At 34.6% G+C, this 23,467-nt stretch overlaps 2 protein-coding genes across 3 annotated transcripts; one reads left to right on the plus strand and one right to left on the minus strand.

Annotated features, from left to right (window-relative positions):
- Positions 1–5,768: 5,768 nt before the first annotated feature.
- On the plus strand, positions 5,769–9,398 carry LOC133308431 (fruit protein pKIWI502). The gene is made up of 5 exons (XM_061509052.1): positions 5,769–6,572; positions 6,865–6,964; positions 7,049–7,144; positions 7,235–7,315; positions 9,052–9,398. Exons 1-5 carry the CDS (start codon positions 6,019–6,021, stop codon positions 9,112–9,114), a joined length of 894 nt encoding a protein of 297 aa, XP_061365036.1. The 5' UTR covers positions 5,769–6,018; the 3' UTR covers positions 9,115–9,398.
- A 1,500-nt stretch (positions 9,399–10,898) lies between these two features.
- On the minus strand, positions 10,899–15,524 carry LOC133308430 (uncharacterized). Of its 2 annotated transcripts, none has more exons than XM_061509051.1 (3): positions 15,378–15,524; positions 15,182–15,255; positions 10,899–12,507 (listed from the first exon to the last, which is right to left on the minus strand). In XM_061509051.1, the coding sequence occupies exon 3, from the start codon at positions 12,480–12,482 to the stop codon at positions 11,466–11,468; it is 1,017 nt and encodes a 338-aa protein (XP_061365035.1). In that variant the 5' UTR covers positions 12,483–12,507; positions 15,182–15,255; positions 15,378–15,524; the 3' UTR covers positions 10,899–11,465. The 2 variants fall into 2 exon arrangements, with proteins under 2 accessions (XP_061365035.1, XP_061365034.1); XM_061509050.1 differs by having other exon boundaries at positions 10,900–12,541.
- Between the last annotated feature and the right edge of the window lie 7,943 nt (positions 15,525–23,467).

Here is a 23,467-nt window from a genome sequence, read left to right on the forward strand (position 1 = left end):
AAAGATGAGAGAGTGAATACTGATAGTAGCATTTGAGAAATAAATGGATCGGGCCATATTTTTGTATGAGATTATGACATTTGCGCATTGATGGATTGGGCCTTATTTTGCCACATTCTTATTAGCAATGTAGTAAAATAAAAAAATTTATAAAGTTGTTCCACATTTTCCTTAAATGTGGTTAAATAGGTGTCGTTAAATATCATTTTTCTTGTAGTGATAGGATTAAATAGCCCATTTGTAACTAAAATATAATTGTATTCAAATTCAAATTGCCAAGTATCATCGTCTATTAAGAAGCCTTTCCTAATTAAATAAAATGGTTCGATACCAAACTTATTATGGTATCAAAGCGATCCGCAAACACTTCAGCATAACTTTGAATTATCTTGGCAGCATACAGTGTGCAGGCTAACCTAGTTGATAGCAGCAATGGCACGTGAAGGTAATCAAAGGCTTAAGGTCACAGACCACAGGTCTCCCTTTTATATGACTGCGTCAGATAGTCCTGGGTTTGTTATTGACAACCGTGAAGTTGAAGAGAGAGGCCGATTACGACAATTGGGCAAAGGCCATGAAAAAATTATGGGCCAAGAATAAGCTTGGTTTTGTTGATGATACAATCACAAAGCCGCATGAGGAAGAATTTGATGAAAGCCATGCGTGGGTTATGTGCAACTCTATGATTACAGGATGGATACACAACACAATCAAGCCTCAACTCCAACCGTTTGTTAAGTATTTTGATGAAGCAAAAAGTTGTGGGATGAACTGAAGGAAAGATACTCGTGAAAAATATATCATGGATATATCAACTGAAGGCAAGTCTATCCACCATCAAACAACAAGGAGGCACAATGAGAGAATATTACACACGGCTGCGAGTTACGTGGGACGAGCTTTAAGCAAGCAAAACAACACACACGTGTGAGTATGGTGCCAATCTCCAATATCTTGGAAAACCAAGAAACAAGGCACGAACTTCAAGGCCATAGCTACTACAACTGCTCAGTTAGTATGGTTAAAACTTTTCTTCTCTCTCTTGGTGTCACTCACAAGAAGCCTTTGGAACTTTTCTGCGATAACTACATACAACCTTACACATTGCTACCAATCCAGCAGCCAATTGGCAACACGTATAACAGCATATAATTATCTTTAGCAGAGGAACATCCTTGATCTGAAGACTTGAGATGATTTGAATAATATTTTGCCTATAAATCAATTCACGCATTGGTTTCCTTCGTACAAACAATGCTAAAAAATAACTTGCACCATACCAATATCCCCCTTGAGAAGATGGTTATATCAGAGTGAAGTGATTATTTATCGTGGTCCGCACCATCATTTTTTAGGTAATCTCTTAGTGTAAATGGAAGGGTAAAAGTGAAAAAAGAGAAAAAATAACAAGAAAAAAAAAGAGAAAGAAAAAATTGATGTTGTGAGAAAGAGCACCAGATATTTAAGATATTCAGTGGTACTGGACCACAAAAAATATTTCCCAAATTGAAAGTACATATCAGCTTTGATTATGACATCAAGTAAAAGTAAAACTAACATCCTTTATTTAATTGATGGACATTTTTCCCCTCCTTTTTATTTAATTTTTAAAGTTATTTCAGATAACGTAATCTAATGTTCACTAAAATATACACAAAAATATGTGTGAGATCCATGTTTTTTCTTTTCTTTTCTCTTCATATTAGTCCACATGGACTCCACACTCTTTTTTTATGTATATTTTGATGACCATTATCTAAAAATTAACTTTAAAAACTTTAAATCATATATATATATATATATATATAAACAGATGCAGAACGCAATTGTGGATTATGGACGTCCAGGGGAATATCCTTGAGGTGATGGATGGGGGTCGGGTGGCTGTTGATCTCCCCAGCGTCCTTCGATTGCTCTGTCAACACAATATTAATACATTTGTTATCTGGTTGCCATTGTTAACATAAATAAACATTCTAAACTTTCATAAGCGAAACATGCATACCATTCTAGAACATGTTTAGATATAGGGTTTTATAACAGATATTTGTAGGAAAAGTGACTCTGTAAGTTTATAGAAATTCGTTTTGCGTGCCTTAGTTTTTTTTTTCTTTAAAAAGTGTGGACCTCACAAAATATTATGTATGTAGAAAATTTTTTAATGTCATGTAACATGATAGATGTAAACCCTTAGTTATATATGCAGTTAGTTACTTAATACACACATATATCATATATACCTGACCCGAGTGGTATGGAGGAAGAGGAGAACCAAACAGCATAAGCGTACAATAAACCAAAACAACTTCATTCTTTCCACTAATTCCCTCTGAGCTGTATCTAATATGATGCAAGCCTACCTAGTCTTCTCTCATGTTCTATATTTCAACTTGTGAACTTTTATAGAGGGTGGTGCAGGTATAAAAATAAGAAAATTTATGATTTTGTTGAGGATTTTTGTGGTTCAAAAGTCCAAATTATTACGTTGTTGTTGATGATGAAACCATATCTCTTCCCCCAAACAGCTTGTTTTTTATTGTGTCATCCCGTAGGGCCTAGCTAATATTGTGTGTGTGTAATTTTAAGTTTTTTTTTTAAGGTATTTAAGGAAAATAGAAATATAATGTTGTAGGAAAGTTGTTAGGTTATGTTATAGAGATAGAGATTGTGGGACCCACACTTATTTTGTTTTTTTGTTTATTGAAAACAAATATGGGTACTACAATCTTTATCTCTATAACATAACAACTTTCCTACAATATTATTATTCTTTTTCCCTACATTTAAAGACAAAAAAACGCCGGAACCAACGACCCAGAAAAAAGAGAGAATTAACTAAAGAGGCTAGTGGTGCAACGACCCATTCGACGGGACTCAGTCACACGGCACAGCCAATGCGTGTAGCTTAAGCTGTCCAATAATATAGGGAGGAGCTTAATTTATTTAATTTTTTATTTTTCTGGCATGCTGAGATGCTACCTTCTTGCCTTGTTGCCTTGTTAATTGTACATTTTCTTAGACTTCCTTTCGTTTTTAATTGAAGTTCGGTTGTCCAAAATAATCCTTTCGCTCTCAGTTCGACGGTTTCCAAAAATGAACTGACTGAAGTGAATAATATATGCAGAATTCCTCTTTATAACCAGTCAAATCAATGTCATGAGACTACAATTTCCCAAAACTCGTAAAAAATAAGGAAATATTGTTTTTTATGTTACATATATAAATTATTTCATTTAATACATAAAAAGTTGATAAAAAAATTTTTTTTTTTTTTTTTTTTTTTAGAAATTTATTTCTTTATGTGTTATATAATGAATTTATCTCACACAACATAAAAAATAATATCCCAAAAAATAATAATGGAAAAGTGAAAATCCATTACTTATTAAAACGCACCAACTAATTACATGATGCCTGCTATGCACAGGTAATTCTATATTTTATATTCATACCTTATATTTAAAAGTCATCATGTTTGATTATTAATTTAGGTAATAATATTTCATAATTTATATTTTAAAACTAAAAATTTCAAGTGTGTGTACATAAAATGTTGAAAATAATTTTAATTTGACTGCTTGTTATTAATTTTGTTTAATACTTTTTTCTAATAAAATTGTTATGCTTAATTATTATTTTAGCCAGGTTAATTTATAAAAACATATTTTTTTCTTTTCAATACTTTTTTTTTGTAGGCATTCTTATCAACACGTTTACCCTATATTTAATGGTATTATTTATTATTAATTAAAGGTAATAATAATATAAAATGGTATATATCGGATGATTTATACAAAAAATATTGTATTTTTTCCTTTTTAATTTATATATTTTATTTGATAATTATGAAAATATCATTTTGTTTATACTTTATTTGCTTTCAATTTTCCACTTTCATTTGCTTTAAGAATTATAAAAGTATAATTATCAAAGTAAAAAGAAGATAATGTTTTACTTTATTAATTATATAACCAATCAAATGTATCATCTTTAGGTGCTTCTTAAAAAAAATTATATAATAATCATTTTCCCATCCCCACACATAGGGGCGGAGACAGGGGAGGCTAGGGTGGGAGGCCGCCACCCTCAACCCAAAAAAAAAAATTGAAAAAAAAATTAATGCAGTTTAAGGCTTAACATAGTACTGTTGTTACTGTTAAATGTGCTTCTTTTGGAAGTTATGCATTGATATCCAAGTTGAAATCTATCTCCACTTCACCTAATGTGTGTGTGTTATATGTAATCTTTTCTGCAATTTTATTTTAGTTTCATATGCTATGTTTTGGTTAATGAAAGTTTTGGCCTTTTCGTCACCCTTTTGCTCTTTTTTTTTTTATAACGTTGCTCTCTTTTTATTTGCATGGTTGTGTTTTTCTTTTGTAGTGGTTTCATATAGAGAAAATGAATTTGCATTAACTTAAAAGATTCACTTTTTGGAGTAACGTGGTTGTAGTCTTTTATTTTATTTTATTTAAAAAATGTAGTTAAAAGCATTGTTTTAGTTAAGACACTCTTTTTTTAATTATTGCTTTAAACTACCTTTTATGTCTGTTGGACCGACCAGTAGTACATTTTTTCAATCTTTCAAATGTTATTAAATGTTTATATTTTGGTATGAAATTACCTAAATGAATTCCTACAAGCTCAATAGGTAAGAAAAAATACTGATATTATGCAAGACAAAAAAATTAATTTTCGCCCTCTTCCCCTCCAATTCTGACTCCGCCATTGCCCACACATATATAAAAAAGATTATGTTTCTCATATTGCATGACACAATTTTGTCTCATGCAATACATATAAAAGTAAGTGGAAATGAGTAAAGAAAAAAGAGAAAAAAAATAAAGTGGATCCAACCCACTTTTTATCTGTATATGAGACAAAAATATCTTATGCAAATGAGAAATATATTTTCCATATATAAAAAATAGACAGGTTGAAAATTCATACATTCTTACACGTTTCATATGCCATGAAAGAGAATGATTGTCATGCATATCCTAATTACAATTAGTATATATATATATATATATATATATATATATATATATATATTAAGGCAAAATGATTTCTGCAGCTGCTGTACCTACAGCCAGCAAGGATCCGCGTCCGGATCCTAGGATACAGCACCGGATTTTGAGTTTTTTTTTTAAAAGCCGTGGGGTCCACTTTTTTGTGTCAGCTGTAGATAACACTATCTACGACAGCTGCAGAAATGTTAAGCCCATATATTAATGGGAATTGTTACCTGGTCTTCAATGGCTTGGTTTTGTAAATGTTTTTAGTTTTATAAAATCAATTTATATTCTTAATAATCATTTACAATCAACTAAATATAAAATTAGAAATTTGAGGCAATATTTCTAAAAATATTTTGATTTTTTTTTTTTGTAAATGAAAATATTTTGACTAAATAAATAATTTTTTATAACATTTCTGAAAAAATTCTTTTTTTCAATATATTGCTGGCTTAGTGATTCCCTCTAACTAAATTTGTTTTCCTCTACCCTAAGTATGAGAGCATTTAATATACTCCTATAGCACCATTTTTTTAGTGATCCATTTGTGAAAATAGGGGAGTAAAACTAAGAAGAAAAAAGTAATTGAGATAATTTTTTTTTTTTATTTTTTTTTTTTTTTTTTTTTTTTTTTTTTTTTTTTTTTTTTTTTTTTTTTTTTTTTTTTTTTTTTTTTTTTGAGCTTTTAAGAAAGAGAAGAGAACAACGAGTCTTTGGGTGGTCCTTATTCTTAAAAATATTTTCGCCAAAATATAATGCTGCAGAGTACAGGGAATCTGGTAAGTTTTCTGTACCTACTTGTGTGTCATCACTCATCTGGAGTCATCTTGCAGCTCTATAGGACCTCAAGAAAGCTTGACACGTGGAACTCTGACAAGCCTCAATTCACTAATACGCACCCAAGGCGCATTTTATCATAAACCGCCACTTCCGCCGCCGCTTCCGACTCTGACCAACGCCTCACTTATAACTCACCATACCCAAAAACAAAAAAAATAACATGTTTCTCTCTCTTTTACCCTCACATCACTCCTTTACCCTTCACCCCCATGCGCACTTTAGCCCATCACCACTTCCCATGTCCATCCTACGCCGCCTCAACCTAAACCTTCGCAACTACCACCGCCACCGCCGATTCGCCACCGTTTCCGCCGCCGTACGCCAGGACACCACCGTCTGGACCAACGCCCCGCTCTCCGAGGTCGAGCCGGTCGCTGAGTCCCTCTTCCACGTCACCGTCGACTTGTCCGACGCGCCCGATCTGGCCGCGTCCCACACTCGCGCCGGCCAGTACCTCCAACTCCGAGTCCCCGACGTACCTAAGCCGTCGTTTCTGGCCATAGCGTCGCCGCCGAAGCTCGCTTCCGCGCGTGGCGTGTTCGAGTTCCTCGTGAAGAGCGTGGCGGAGTCCACCGCGGAGGCCCTGTGCGCGTTGAAGAGAGGGGATGTGGTTGAGCTCAGTCAGGTCATGGGAAACGGGTTCGACATCAGTCGGATCGACCCGCCCGAGAAATTCGGTACCGTTCTCGTCTTTGCCACTGGATCCGGAATTAGGTCAGTTCCACTGTTCACCACAATTTGCATTTAATGTTAAAAATGTTTTCTTTTTAAAATTTTACTTCACATTTGATGTTGCTGTTGGTGGTGGACAATAATATGCTAATTATATGTTGCAGATATATAGGTCTAACAAAGCATTGTCTTCTAGTGTGTGTGTGTGTGTGTGTGTGTGTGTGTGTGTGTGTGTGTGTGTTATGTTAACGATAATGCAATGTGCTATTGATCCTAGATTTCCCCTTTACAATCTGTGATATTTTGTGTGAACCATTTACTTACTTGTGTGCAGTCCAATTCGGTCACTTATTGAGTCAGGATTTGGTGCTGGCAAGAGGTCTGATGTGAGATTATATTATGGGGCCAGAAACCTTCAGAGAATGGCTTATCAGGTTAGTTCAGTTGTTTGTTGGCTTTACCATATGAAACCTTGTACTTTTTATTCGAGCTTATTACAATGTTCTTTTGTGTTATAGGATAGATTTAAAGACTGGGAATCTTCTGGTGTGAAGATTGTGCCTGTATTGTCTCAACCAGATGACAGTTGGACTGGAGAAAGTGGCTTTGTACAGGTAATGTGTGTGGGCATGTAGGATTAGATTTTCACATGATTACTTTCACGGGTTATAGATTGTTTTCTCACATGATGATTACCTTCACAGGCTGCGTTTACACGAGAGAAACAAATATCTAACCCTTTGTCAACTGGTGCTGTCCTTTGTGGGCAGAAACAGATGACTGAGGTGCGCTACTATTCACATCAGCTTTAATTGTTTGTCTGCATAATTATGAAAGACATTTATTTTCTAGGTTTTTGTTAACTCGGTCATTTGCCACTGACTTTCTTAGTTAAGTTATAGGAAGAAACCTATGATAGAGAGTGGGAGAAAGATAACAGTGATGGTTGTTTTGAGGAAACCAAACCTCTTTAATCATTAGAATTGGTCTAGTGGTGAGGAGTTTGAGTAATTTGCATGAAGTTATAAGTTTGAACCTTAGTATCACCGTTGTATCTAAAAAAGAAAGAAAGAAAGAAAACTAGTATGTAGACTTCAATTAGAGCCATAACGACTGAATTTAAAACAATCAGATAACTGACACAATGAATTACTCAAAATTCGCGGATATGGTAATCTCCAGAAGTCATGCATCGTGTTCATTACATTCTATTAATTTTATTTTATCTTTCCCTGCCCTCCCCTTTTCTTTTATTTTCAAACTTGGCTAAGGTGTTGTACAACTAATGGATGAGAAAATAAGGTGCGTGAGAGAAGTGGATGAAATATTTTTATTTATCAAGGTAGGATTTGGGTGCATCCGTGCATGCACAATCCTATGTTCCTTTAAACAATTAAAGTGGACTCAAACTCAACTAGGAATTGGTTTTCTATATGGAAGAGTGTATTGTTGCATATCATTATCTGTTAATGTTTGTGTGTGCTTGCATGTCCTTGCGTGAGGGGGAGAGAAATGAGAATGGGAGAATTAAACACTGAAAGAAGAACAAGATGAAGAACACTTGAATATCTCTAGAAAAGCAAAGAGAGATATGGCTTGAGATAAAAGGCCACCCCTCAAAGCCTGAAATCCAAGATAGAAGCAATGCCACCACTCAGTCCAAGATAACAAGATTTTCAAAACAAGTCTTTCAAAGAACTTTGCAAACACTCCAGCTTTATTCATCAAATCCGTCTCCTTCGGTTTACAAGTCCTTCCTATTTATGGGGGAAACAAAAGCAAAAATGCATAGAGATATAAACTATTAATTGACCTTCAAGTGCTTAAATTAAGCAAATAAATAAGAATACTGAAATTAAGCAAATAATCAATAAATCAGGCATTAATGCAGACTTTTGTCTACCTAGGTTGACTGAGAAATAAAAAGCAATTTAATCCTCTTCATTGAACTTAAGTGCTGAAATTTTGACAATTTTTTTTATCCATTAAGGGAGTTAATTAAGCTTAATTTGTACCAAAGCAACTTGAAACCCGATTGAAATTGAGGCTTGAAGTTGGCTAATACGCATAGTTTGGGCTTATAATTTGATCTTCTCCATTGCCATGAGGCTATGGAGCAGTGTCTGTCTAATAAAAAAAAAATCCAAAAAAGAAAAGATAATATCCTTTAAATCCCTACTGATGAGGATGGAGTGATTTTATGTAGTCTATTCCTTTATATATTTAGAAATAATTTCTTTGCAATTATGCAGTGGTAAGATCATATGTATAAAGATTTTTCTTATCCCACTCTTATTAATCGAGGTTTAAAGAAATATTGATTTTTTTATTTTATTTTTATTTATTTACCAGAGAGAGGCTGCTTCAAAGCCTCTTGGCAAAGGGATGTGTCACATTGTTCAAATTAACTTAGCTAGATTTGTTTTCAATGTTTACTGAAACACTTTGTTTGTTGTTTATGTTTTTCTACAATGCTCTGGTTGCGATGCGTGACCTTTTAATACTGATGTTATTGTTGCAGGAAGTTACATCTATTCTTGTTGCTGATGGAGTTTCAGCTGAGAAGATATTGAAGAATTTCTGACCAAAATGGAATTTGGGCAATGTTGTATGATTTTTGAATTATATCGATAATTTTTTATTTATTTTGGTGAAAGAATTATACTCCATAATTATTTGTTCATTGCCGTTGCTGAGGATCAAGCATCTCAGCATGGAATGTACAATAAAAAAACAATTTTGGAATGTAGTCCGATACAAGACAGAAATAATCCGATATAAGACAGAAATAATCCCAGGATTAAAAAAAAAAAAAAAACTTCGAAGGGTTGATCTGCTTTACTCTTTCAAAGCCAATCTTCTTTTGTTCTGGGAATGTCAGTATTATCTCAGCAATGTATTGACTTGCAACGCTTGTTTCAAGATTAATTCACTAAGAAATCAAGATTATTTATTATTTTGATATCAACTTTCAATCATTAATATCAGGCCTTGTATTAATTAAGTTTTTTTAAGCTGAATCAGATTTTAATTTGAATATGGGATTAATGTTTATCAAGTTGGAGATAAAATTATTTTTTATATACACACATAAAAATGTAAAAGGCTTATGTAAAGTCATATAAAGTTTTGAGACAAAAAATATATATGGATTTCACATATTTTTATGTTGATAAAATTATCTCTTACAATATTAGAAACACTAATCTACTTTCGTTTTGGATGTCTTACAGAAAAAATAATTTAACGAGACAAAATAAAATCCAGTGTTAACATATTAAATTTGAACATTATAATGACTGTTATTATTATAATTTTACATACAGGTAATTGTTTCGAGTAATTTAAGCATGTGATTTAATTTTCAATCTTATGATTTAAATATTGAAAAAGTGTTTATCATTATTTTAATATAATTTTGTATCATTTTAATTATTTTAGTACATTTTTGTTGATTTTATATATTCTCATTTTATAATATTCTCTCTTTCTCTCTCCTCCTAATTTTACGAGAAAAAGAGATTTACAACATAAAGTTATATCCTATAAAATAAGAAAAAAAAATATTTGTTATGTTAAATGACACAATTTTGTGTCATTTTAGATGAAATAAAGTTACTTTTTACATTCTCTCTCCTCCGTAAAATTAAAAAGAGAGGAAGTAGAAGAGAGAAAAGATAAAAAAATCACCAATTATGGATCAAAATAACGTCGTTTTATCTAAATTGATATAAAGTTATGTCATTTTAAATATAAAATGATCTGCTCTTAAAATAATAAATATTTTTCCCTTTAAATATAAAATAATTTTAATAAAATAATTATATTTCCCAACAATTATTAATTAGAGTAATAAGGAATTTGTATTCATTAAACAGTAATTTTGACTTGGACAAAATAGATCATGGAGAATTATCCGAGCTCAAGCCAAATTAAGTTGGATAATCAATAAATCCATTCAAAATAATTACATTTTTTAACCAGTTGATAAATTGATGAACCAAATATAAAAAAAAAAATTGAGGTCCGACTAATGATTTCTTTTAACAAATGAATCAAAATTCCAATTCATTTAGCGGAGATTTGTCATTGCTGTATGACACCTAGTGATTTGATGTTTTTTTAGAATAAGATTTTAAGAATTGATGGTCGTATGGCTTCAGTGTTTAATGAGATTCAAATATCTTTATTATTAGAAAAAATTATATTTACAACTTATTTTTGTTAATTTTTAATTTTTTTATTGTTAAATTAAAATCAAATCAATAATTATAAAACTGGTGAAAATTTTGATCCAATATGGTCAGAAAAAATAAATTAAATATAACAAAAAAAACTAAAACGTACTGCACAAAGCAGAAATCCTGCAAAAATTCATCTAACAAAAACTGCCAACACCCATCTAAAAATCTTTCAAGCAAATGTAACCTATTGAAAAATAACGATTCATTTTGGTTAAGAAGTAATTCAGTTAACTTTCCTCATGGCACCGGTAATACGCACCTCCCAGGAATTAGTTAGAAGCTCATGAATGGCCCTAACAATGATTGCGCAAGGAGAGCATCCACCCATCCTTTCGATACCATAGATACTGCTGTTAATGAATCTGACACAAACTACACAGGAGTAACTGTACAGCGCTTAAACGCCTCTTCGTACAAGTAGCAAAACCAGACAAAAGAGAATCTCACACCAGCCCTTTCAAGGAAATTTTATAACTTTCAAATGCATTTGCATATAATAGCTGATGAAGGTTCAGATTAATGCCATTACCTAACAATAACCCAAGCAAAGTTTCCATGGTCAATAGTACTGCTGACAACAATATTAAATCAGACATAAATAATGAAATTGTTCCAACAACTTGAATACCGGATAGTCACTGGCAATTTCAGTAAAGAACAATGAAAAACTGATAACAGAACAGACTCAAAATCAAACAATTTGATCATCATTATTCTCAGACATAGCTCTGCTTTCATGATGACAGCCATCCCTTTTCTCCGTTTCAGTTTTGTCTAATCCCTCCTCATGCTTTCCATTGATTTTTGGTGAGTGCTGGAGTGAGTAATTTTTCTCCTCATCCAAGTGGTGTCTATGTTTGTTGTGACGATGATATTGATGGTGCCGATGATGGTGATGGTGACCAGACTTTTTATGCATTGATCTTTTGTTTTCCTCTTCGGAATTTTCATCCGAGGACTTCCCTAATGATCTGCTTCTTCGGCCATTACTGTGATAATCAGAATCGGATGACCTCAGCTCCACATTATGTGATCGCCGGTTATGTTTATGGTGCCTTCTGTGGCTTTTCTTACGGTGAACATCATCACTTTCATCACTTGACAAGTCAGATTCATTAGATTCAATTTGTCGGTGGCGTTTGTGATGTTTTCCATGAGTTCTCTTCCGAACAGGACTATCTCCTTCATCGCTAGAGAAGTCTGATCCACTAAATTTGGATGGGCGCTGCCGTTTGTGCTGCCTTTTCCTCTTGCTTGCTTCAACAGCACAAGAATCAGAATCACTGGAATCTGATCTTGAACCTCGTTCTCTTAGTTTCTTGCTTTGCTTCTTCTTTCTTCTCCTCTCCTCCTCAGAGCTATTCTCAGATTCATCACTACTAAAATCACCAGACTCTGAGGACCATTTCTTTGTCTTTCGCTTGGTACTTTTTTCTTTCCTTTTCTCATGGTCACCAGAGTCAAAGTGGCAATGTTTCCTGTGCTTCCTATGAGATCTTTTACTTGTCTTTTTACTCTCGTCATCAGTGTCATAATCACTGTCATTATCAGAGCCTGATCTTTTTTTATGCTTTGCAGCCTTCAACTTCCTCTCTTTAGCTTCAGCAGCAGCTTCAAGCTTCTGCTCCCACTTTAAAGGTGCTTCCTTTCTCTCCATAATTTTCTTCTTCTTCTCCTCAACCAGCTGGATGAATCGCTTGGCATCCATTTATATTTAATAACCAACTCAAAAACTGCATTTTGGTAAAATGATGACCGGAAGTGCATCTCACAGAAGAGAAAAAACAAAGTTAGTTCTACAATCAAATCAAGTCATTATATTGAGTCTTTCAAAGGAGTAGACACTCAACTAAAAATACAATATTTTGCACTTTTTCCATGTTATCTATGCAAATATATTTAACCCTTGCTACCAAGACGGAAACAATAATAGCAAGAAAGGTTCACAGAAAAATAACATATTGTGTCCTTTCCCCCTCTTCAGCTGATTAATCTAAAAAGCATTAAATATATGACCCTTCAGTCATCTACACAGCCAGTCATATGAGTTGTTTTAAAATCAAGTGGGGACAGAAGGGTTCAGGGCATATTACTACAAAAAAAGGCCATTGCATATTCAGGATACATTTATTACCAAAATAAAGTCTGCACTCAATAGACAGGCATTGCTCATCTACTACAGTGCAGATGGGGACGAAGGTTGACATTAAAAAGACATGTTGGAAAAAGGAGAGAGGAGATAGAGTCTAAATAATTGATAATAGTTTGATATGAGGTGTGTATGACACAAATCACTAACACTCCTATTTTTTACTTTTGGTGCATAAGGTAGTGCCCAGGAAAACAAAAAACACTCGGTCCTTTTTAAAGCCAACTATGGCTCACCTATTATCCTCCACAAGTGAATTTCTAAATTCAACCGGTGGTTCCTGGAATTCATAGCTTCCTTCCAGTTTTTTATGCAAACCTGGCAAACCGATGGGCACATGTGTTGCCATCACATGGTATGTGTCTACCCTGCAGGTCCCTATTTTTTATACTACAAATGTAGGTTAAGTACTAGTGTAGTACAGCTAGTAACCTAATACAAGCCCACCCCAATAACACTACTAACAAAATAAGACTCCTAAAAACAGTAAAGACCTTATATTCTAACATTGTCAACTTAGTCTTCTTCCAGTCACATTAAAAATGAACTGCAAAACCACAAAAATATAGTTTCTACTTGCAGTGAAAACCATAATAACACCATCTCACAAAATAAGCATACATTTTCCATCAATATTTTGTAGATTCCATGACAAGTAGACGTAGTAGCAAAAATAGTCAAAGAAAAATTGATCTCACTCCCTATGCTTCTCCTCATAAAAAAGAAGATACCACCATTTTCAATTGCTAAAAGCCTAAAACAGGATATTGGAAGAAGATATATCCTTAAATAAGTAGACAAAGTGCAAATGCAAGTTCCCAAGCATTACCACCAAACCATTAGAAGAATCAAAATCAAAAAGCATTCAGCAACATAACAATATATCTTTTTTATAAGGCAAAAGAAAACTGAGACATGGACGCTCCTTGATAGACAAACATCATCTACCCGCGGCTCACTGACAGAAAGCAAGAAAAATCCTGAAGGACTTCAACACTTAAATTGAATGCATAGATCAGTCTAGGTATAAGGTAAAATGAACCTCATACTACAGAAAGTTCCAATAAGAAAAAGGGGGAAAAATGTTTGTCCTTTTAGGATGTGTTAGGGAGTTTGGCAAGGGAAGAAAGGGGATCCGAGAGGGAGGGTGGAGAAGGAAGGAAGGAAAAATGAAGGGTATTTAAGTTGCCTTTGTATGGGAGCTAAAAATATAATAAGGGAGAAAATTGGAGAGTTAATGAGATGTCTTTACAATTTTATCTTTCTTAAAAAACTATTATAATTATTATATTTTATAAATTAAATTAAATTTAAAATTTCTAAAAAAATTATTTATGAAATATTCACATTTAAAAAATGATTCTCCATTCAAAAAATTATTTTCTCTCTATCTAAAATGGTCTGTTTCACATTCTAACTAAGTTAAAATTATTAAAAAAATATGGATTACATATATAAAAGTAAATCACTTATCTCAAAACAATGTAATTGGAAACAACAACAAAATAATTTCATCAAATAAATTCAAATAATTTTAAGAAAGAGAGAAAATAAAAAAAATTGAGAAAGAGAATAAGGGCACATAAGTAATTTTAAGGGTGAGAAAGATATCGAAGGTTTTTACAAATATCCCTTATTCCCTTCCCCATTTTTTAAAACTGGGAAGATATAAGCAAAAACCTTACATTTTTAAAAGACAATCATTTTAGTTAAAGGGTTCAATTTTTCTGCAGTTACTGCAGATAAGTATCTGCAGTAAGTCCAAATACGACGTCGTTTTGGGACAGAAATCATGGTGTTTTTGTAATTTTAATTTATTTCAGGGTTATAATAGTCTTTATATTTATAATTTTTTAAGATTTCAATACCAAAACGACGTCATTTTGAGAATAAATGCAGATAACTTATCTGCATTAACTGCAGAAACATCACTCTCTCTCACAGTAATTTCTAACAAGACTAAAATAGAAAAACAAAATCCTTTCGTAGAACTAAACTCGATGAAACATTATGACCAGTGATCAATATTTGTTCCTTGTCCGGTAATAACTCACAAGAAACCAGAAACACAGCATGATCATGGATGTTGTATAAATGTCAAATTCAGTGGCATTAACAAAATCATAACCGACGTTGGGAATATTACATATGAGATGCTTAAGAGTAAAATATAGCAAATAAATCAAGGATTTAATTAAGAAGATCAAGAATTCAAAGACAGATAGATTTCCCAGGATACCCTCTCCTTCCTTTCTTACCTTATATGTGAAAGAGGCAAAACCCTTAAGCAGCAATCTACCCCAAATCAAATAATAATTAACAGAGATTGAATCTGCATCAAATCAAAAGCCATAAATTCTCCGGACAATTTATAATTTGAAAAACAAAAAATCATAACCGACGAATTGCAAACAAGAAAGAAAGAAAGAAATTGAAGAAGAAATGAGGCAGTACCTGTGAAGGAAGAAGAAGAGGAAGATGAACGAGAAGAGAAGAGAAGCGTCAAGGTTAGGGTTAGGGTTAGGGTTACGGTTGGGGGTAGGGCTTGCCGCTAGCTCCTTCCTTCCAGAAACCTCTGATAACTTCACCAATTGATCTCTTTCTCTTATACACGCTTTCTCGCATCTTGAACCGGACCCGGTTCTTTATACGCGTATGCAACCCGGTTCGTACGTCACCACGTGGACGGCGTCCACGCCATAATATCGACTCTTCAAGTTTAGGTGTTTTATCATGATTTTTTAAACTTAAACTATATAAATATTAAATAATAAATCCAACCAAAGATATAATCCAAGGCAAATAATTATCTCATATTATAACATCAGATAAATAGATCTCATAAGTTATACAAGATTTAAGATTTTTATTTTTTTAAAGCGAAAAAATATGTATTATTTCAAGGATGTAAAGTTGTGTATTTTATGTTATCAAAAAAAAAAAATTGTGTATTTTAAGTGAGAGAAAGAAATAGATTAAGAAAGAGAGTGGATAAAAGAAAATAAAGATGTGAATCTAATTTCTTTATAAAAGTGAATGAACACAAATTACGTGATTTAAAAGGACAAATATATTTCCTTTTTTAAAAGAAAAAATCTGAGTTTGGTTTAGTTCACATTTTTTTTTTTGAAAAATAGATATTTAAGAGAAAGTTAATACAATAATATATTTTAGATTTTAATGTGATCTCTGGCTTTTGGCCTTTGTCCACACCTTCTTCTCCTTGCAGAACCTCCATCGGGAAAACCAGGAGGAGGGCGGGGGCGATGAGCTGATAAGGAAACCTTTCCTCTTGTGCTTAAGGTCATAATGGTTCTGTAAGGGACGATGATGTTGACAAAGGAAATTATAAAAAAAAAAAAATCGACGATGAGAGGAACCAAAAAGGAAAAAACTATGAATAGAGGAATTTGGAAACAGAAGTGATCGTGGATGTGTGCAGTTAGCCCTAGAGAGAGAAAATGAGAGAGCATGAAAAAAAATTAGGATTATAGGAAGTGATTATGAGCAATTACTTTTAAAATTAATATAACAGTGATTAATTTAATAGTAATAGTGCTAAACTTTCCTGATTGTAATCCCCTAATTCTTAATTTTAACTTACAATTTTATGGTTTTATGGTTAAAATGTAAATAGATTTTTCCTGATCTATGATTTTTTATCAGTCAAACCTCTCTCATCCTTCTTATTCCTTATATATTTTTCTTTTCTATTTTTTCTCTCAGTTCTAGTAATTAGTGTAATCAAGGTAATGAAAAATATGACAGTCAGATTTGATTACATATATACCTTTTTTTTAATAAGGTGTTGTTAGCATTACAATATGCATGATTAGATTTGATTGTTTTTTAAGAGTTTAGCTAATCGTAAGTTATTCTAAACATATAACTTATTAATGATTGATTATTTTTGCATGTATTTGATAATTAAACTTTATTGTTTTCTATCCATTAATTACTTATTAATTCTTAATAAATTACAAACATCGCATAGAAATCAATGATTGAGATGAAGAATATAATTTTTTATTCTTCCACCAAAGTCAAAAGATTCTTCCCATGTCAAAATACATAAATAACTTTCAAAATATTTCAAAATAAAAATTATATCTATATCAAGTAAATTTTTTTATTGACGGTCAATAGATAACTAAAGACTTATTTTTCAAAAGCCCCAAAGCAAATTTAAAGTTTCAATGTATCGATTAAAAATAATTTAAATTTTTTTTAAAACTTTCATGTAATAAAACTCAGAAATTAAGATTGATAATTTTTTTAGAGTACTCAATAAAAACATGCATATGGTATATGGTTAGAAAACTCTTATCACGTAGAACAAAAATCCCAAGGTTTTCAAAATCAATGGCAAAAATTTTCAAAACAAAAATTTATCATGAACTTTAGGTTTTATATGCAAATTTAAAATTATTTTAATAAATAAAAAAATTGGGTCTTATAATCACATAGGCATAGCTCTGATATCAAATGAAGAAGATAATTTTCAACCTATGGGTCAAACTCAAGAGCAGGAACGAAAAAAATGTTAATGCATGGAGGATTAGTATAGCTTTAGATATGCGGAGAGTTGTTGCTTAGTAATTTTGAATGTTTCTTAAAAATTATATTATATTTTACCGATTGAGAAAATTATATTAGGTTTTACTTTTTTTATTAATATCATTGAATTTCTTTGTTATTTTTCATTGACTCTTGTAAGTTTGAATATTTGTTAAAAATTTATATAATTTTTTAAAATTTTATAAATCCATATTGTCCTTTCAAATTTTATAAATTTTATTAAAATCTTTCGAAATCCAATCAAATCTTGATTTTAAAAAAGTCTATGAAATTTTTTAAATTCTAAATAGTCTTTTAAATCTATAAGAATTTTTATTTCAAAAAAAATATTTTAAAATCCTAATCAAATATATCCTCCTAAGTCACTAGGATATTTATAGTGGTGAAAAGTTAGAGTAGTTTATATTAAGTTTTGTATATAATTTCCATCGTTTTATAAAAAAAAAAAATTCAAGACACTCGTTAGGGGGCTTTTTGACCCTTATGACCCTTAATTAATAATTAATCACCAAATTGCCCTTCATTCAAAACTATTTCGAAAATTTACCCTCCCCAACAAACATAACACTAATCTGCCCCTGTTTGACCGTTGACCACGAAGCCTACCCGGGTACACCATTACCTACCCGGGTAATTTTTGAAAGTTTTTTATCTACTCGAGTATGTAGGAGTGTACCCGGGTAGAGTTCTTGAATCTGGGAAAATGGTTGAATTATTTACCCGGGTATGGATCAGTGTACCCGGGTAAATCGCATCCAGAAACCCCAATATGTATGGGTTTCGGCCATTGTTGCGAGGTATAGGGTTTTTGAAACCCCAAATCTCTCTCTCTCTTACCCTATCTAATCCGAAACATCACACATATTTCATCTCATCATTTCAGAAAGCTGAATCTTGGTGGGACATTGAGATTACATCTCCACACTCCCATTTTGTGCTCAAAAATCCGAACCAACCTCCAAACCCAAAACCTAGATCTAATTTTTGTGTGAAAGATGAGTTCAAGTCCAAACATGGTTCCTATAGTTATTTACTACAATGGGAGGCATTTTGAAGGTCCGAACGGTGTCCGATTTGAAGGAAAAACAAAAACGATGAAAATCAAAGTGGGCACTACATGCAATGAACTGAAGGAGAGAATTCTTCAAAAAATGGGGTCAGAAGGCATACATTCCATCCACCGCATGATAGCCAGGTTAGAGACTGTAGTGGATATGGATACAATATACTACATTGGAAACGATATAAATGATGATGAAGATGTGGAGTTCGTAACAGATGCGTTTGTTGAATGGAAAGTATTAAAATATATTGAGATATATGTTGAAGTTGATGTTGGACAATCTTCATCTTTACCGGTGCATACAACCACTACTGCACACTGTACCGGTCAAGAAGATACAGTTGAACGATCTTCTGCACCTCCTCAGGTAGCATTGGATGAGGATGAAGAGGATGAAGACGAGGACTATGTGGACAGCGAAGATGAGGGAGAACCTGAAAGTGCTATTCCAGAAGGTGATTCGTCAGACACTGACGTGGACGGTAATTTTGAGGCTGACATGAGCGCCGTAAGTCTCGGTACCCCAGCCTTGTCACCACTTCATGTCGACCCAGTCAGTAGTGGTAAGTTATTAAATTTGAACATTTGCTTTAGACAATTTATTATTTGTGGTGGTATTCATTCAGACAAATGAGAGTTGATCTTTAGATGCAGGGTCTGAGGAGCCATTTTGGAATGAAAGCCAACATTATTCATTCATTAACTGGCGCACCCTAATGACGAGTTGGAGATCCTATATGGCGATGATGACTTGCACGGAGGTTGGAAGTTAGGAGATCCGTTATTTGTGCAACAAGAATTTGGGTCCAAACCAGAATTGCAACATGTTGTGAAGATACATTGTATGAAGGGGCGCAGGACAACCATAGTTGAAAAAAGCGACGAGTCAAGATTTGTTATGAAGTGTAAAAACCATGCTGACGGTTGTCCCTGGTATATGAGGGCAATTAAGCCGAAGAAGGGAGCTAATTGGGTGGTCCGTAAATGGGGTCAAGGTCACACATGCCTAAATCAAGGCCTAGCACAGGATCATAGACAGTTGGATTCAAATGTCATTTGTGCGGCTATAATGAGTATGTATTCTACTGTGTATTTAATGATTCAGATTAATTGGGAATATGGTAAAGTTATTTTTTTTTCCAGATATGTTAAAGGAAGATCCATCCACAAGACCAGCTCTGATACATGAGAGGATACAGGGAACATATGGATACAACATAACGTACAGGAAGGCCTGGAAGGCAAAAATGAAGGCCATCGTTAAGTTGTTTGGTGACTGGGAGAAATCGTACGGATTCTTGCCAAATTGGCTGAAGTATATGATGGAGGTGAATGTGGGTTCTATGTTCAAGCTTGATACAAATCAATGTTTTGATGAACGTCGGGTTTATACAGACAGGGCCGTATTTCAAAGGGTTTTTTGGACATTTCACCAATGCATTGAAGCATTCAAACACTGCAAGCCTATAATTCAAATTGACGGCACTCATCTGTATGGGAAGTACAGAGGTACTCTATTGATTGCAACATCTCAGGATGGAGATGGATTTCTGCTCCCTATTGCCTTTGCTGTTGTTCCTCCAGGTGAGTAAATAATTTTGCTTTGGAGTATGTGAAAGCATGTGACCCTTCTTTGCCACTTCATACTGTAAATAATTTCTGAGCCCATCCCTATTGACTTTGTTGTTGTTCCTCCAGGTGAGAGGTTGGATGATTGGTCCTGGTTTCTTAGCCTTTTACGTTTTCATGTCACACATAGGCATGGTATTTGTCTAATATCCGATCGTCATCGAAGCATCATAAGGGCGGTGAAAGATCACAGAGGGTGGCAGCCTCCATATGCTTATCATGTATTTTGTCTACGTCACATCGGAAGCAACTTCAATACCCGTTTTAGGAATGTGGAATTGAAGAAAACGTTGATGAAATTAGGTAATGTACGGTATAATTACTCACATTTTCAACCATTTGAAGAAAACGTTGATGAAATTCACTAACCAATGCATATGTCATGGTTTTTTGCAGGGTACACATGTTCAAAGATAAATTTCGACATTAGATACAAGGAATTTATCGAGAACAATCCTGAAGTTGTTTCATGGTTGGATGCGATTCCGAAAGAGCAATGGTGCAGGTCGTATGATGAGACAGGACGTAGGTTTGGTCATATGACAACTAACCTATCTGAGTGTGTGAATAAGGTGCTTCGTGGAGCACGAAATCTGCCTATAACTGCATTGGTCAAGATGACATTCAGTAGACTCGTTGAGTATTTCGTCAAGAGACATGAAGGGATTGAAAAAGATATCTCGCAAGGTTGGATAATTTCAAAGAAGGTTGATGCAGCTTTGCAAAAAAATGGTGAATTGGCCGGCACTTATCGTGTGAGGATATATGATAGTGAGCTGTTATTGTTTGAGGTTGAGGATGCCTACAATCAATCTACACACGAGGCGGTGACACCATGAGAGTGGACTTAATCAATCGTACATGTCAGTGTGGTAGGTTTACAGCAAGGAGGTATCCCTGCAGTCATGTATTAGCAGTTTGCAAGGTAGCCAAGCTAAACCATTATGATTATGTGGATCATGTTTTCAAAATTCCAACCATTGCTAAAGTATATGCTGCACACTGGTTTCCTATTGGCAATGAATTGTTGATTCCATCCGTTGTTGGGCCTACTGTAATTCCGGATGCTCAGTTGGTACGTGCAAAAGGAAGACCAAAGTCTTCAAGGATTCAGAATGAGATGGATTGGGTTGAGTCTCAACCCTCTAGCAGTCAGAGCAGATGTAAGCATTGCAAGCAAGTTGGACATAACATTCGTACATGTCCATTGAGACTAAGACAAGCATGATTACGTATTGTTTTTGTGTAGTACTTTGTTTTGTAATGACAATCACTTTACGTATTGTTTTGTTTGCTTGTACCCTAAACTTTATCTTGTATTAGTTATGTATTGTGTTGTTGAAATGTATTGTTGAACTGTATTCTTGTGTTGTTGAAATGTATTGTTGAAATGTATCCGTTAAGTTTAGCGAGTCACTCGTTCCGTATTGTGCAATCCGAATGTCTACCATACCCATTTACCCCTTCCCCGAGTCAGTTAAGGTTATTGTATTACACATCAATTACCAAGATGCAAAAAAAATGGATTGAACAGCACCTGCTGCTGCATCTGCAACTGGTCTACCCGGGTAACTCGTAATGATATACCCGAGTACATCCTACCCGGATAGACCAGTTCGTGGTACCCGAGTAGACCAGTTGCAGAAGCTGTTTTGGCCATATTTTTGCATTTTGGTAATTGTTGTGTAATACCTACATACAATATGACTTGGGGGTGGATTGATACATTACATCAAACTAAATCAATGATATGAAACCCTATGGACACACTAATCCGATGGCGTGTCCTCCCCATTCTCTTCATCCGATTGTGTGTCATCCCCATTGTCATCATCCTCCTCCTCCTCCTCCTGAGTATGGGCACCCTCGCCAATTAAACCCTCCAAGCGTGAAACCCTTGTGTCCAACCGTGCAACCCTTGTGTCCATCTGGTTCCGCCACTTGCTCGTGCTCTGTCTATATCCTCTAAAGTCAGTAGTCAGATCATATATGGATGCCATGACATGATCAAGTGTCCATCCACCATCAGGAGGAGCTGGTGGTCGCCGACTGCGGGTGGGACGTGTCGGTCTGACATCAACCTCAGCAACGCCATCATCATCGTCATCATCATCAAGGCCTACATCATAAACCATGAAAAACACATCTTATAAATACCACATTAAAAAATAAACAACACAAAATTGCATAAACTCATAAAGACCAACACATCACCTGCAGGTGCATCCTCCATCTCAGCATCGTGGTGGAATGGGATCTCAGGTGGTTCTGGTGCCTTCTTCCACGTCCAGATACCCGCTCTGTTCGGTAGGATCCCACACTGCTTCAGGAGCCTCTCACCAAATATAGCATTCCAGCCTCTGGCGGTCTTCAAGGTCTCTGTTGCCATAGGCACTCCAAATCTATGCAGAATCTTCTGCACCAGAAATGCAAAAGGCAATTCAGCCTTCTTTGACTTGGCTGCCTTCCACATCAGTATGCATATGTAATGCCTCCAGTTCACCTGCTGACTGTGAAGGAGGGCCCACAGGATGACAAAGTCCCCTTCCAGCACCTTTGAGTGATTATGCGGGCGCTGGAAAATAATATGTGTCACCACATAATGAAGAATGCGAGCAGAAACTGACAAGTTGCTAACAGGATAATGAGCAAAATGACCGGGCTCAACGTCTGCCCTCCTAGTCTCTGTAACAATGGTCTCCCGGTTATAATCACCAAATATATGATGGTTGTCTCCATCATATAGTGCTGCTCCTGTGACACCATCAAAATCGAACCCCAGTAGCTCCGTCCAGATAGGAGCAGTCATGATGATATCAATCCCGCAGACACGGGAAGTCAGCTCGCCTTGCAAGTAGCCAAGGTTCTGGTAGAAGGCTCTTACCATAACCTCCGAGTATGGGCATCGCATCTCCGCCAGGTGAAGTAAATGTGTCTGCTCAAGAAGCGGCACAATGTCAAAACGCTCTAGGTTGAAGAATGCCGAATCCAGTGATTTCGGTTCGCAGATCTTCCGGGTCATGAAAAACTTCACGAACTTCTCGTGTGAAGGTATGTCATCCTCAAACAAATATCCGAACGTCAAGTCCGGAGCCTGACTCGAAGCAGCCTGGGGCTGAGAGGATGACGACCCATCGTGACGACTCTTGGTTCTTCTCTCAGAATGGGTCGCTGGCAGCTTTGAAACGCGTCGAGAGGTCATTGTGTCACACTATTAAACTGAAAAAATAACCAAAATCAGAAATTAGATACATGTTAGGGTTAGGGTTAGATT

Source organism: Gastrolobium bilobum, unplaced genomic scaffold (assembly GCF_033153095.1).
Source record: "Gastrolobium bilobum isolate Gb01-03AN ecotype WA unplaced genomic scaffold, APGP_CSIRO_Gbil_v1 utg8372, whole genome shotgun sequence".
Classification (NCBI taxonomy): Eukaryota; Viridiplantae; Streptophyta; class Magnoliopsida; order Fabales; family Fabaceae; genus Gastrolobium; species Gastrolobium bilobum.

What these genes read in the sequence shown, in the direction of transcription:
- LOC133308431 (XM_061509052.1), top strand. Translation starts at nt 6,019, where the DNA reads ATGTTTCTCTCTCTTTTACCCTCACATCACTCCTTTACCCTTCACCCC. An exon ending in TTCAGAGAATGGCTTATCAG is followed by an intron (nt 6,965 to 7,048) that starts GTTAGTTCAGTT and finishes TTTGTGTTATAG; the next exon opens with GATAGATTTAAAGACTGGGA. An exon ending in GGCAGAAACAGATGACTGAG is followed by an intron (nt 7,316 to 9,051) that starts GTGCGCTACTAT and finishes TTATTGTTGCAG; the next exon opens with GAAGTTACATCTATTCTTGT.
- LOC133308430 (XM_061509051.1), bottom strand. Translation starts at nt 12,482, where the DNA reads ATGGATGCCAAGCGATTCATCCAGCTGGTTGAGGAGAAGAAGAAGAAA.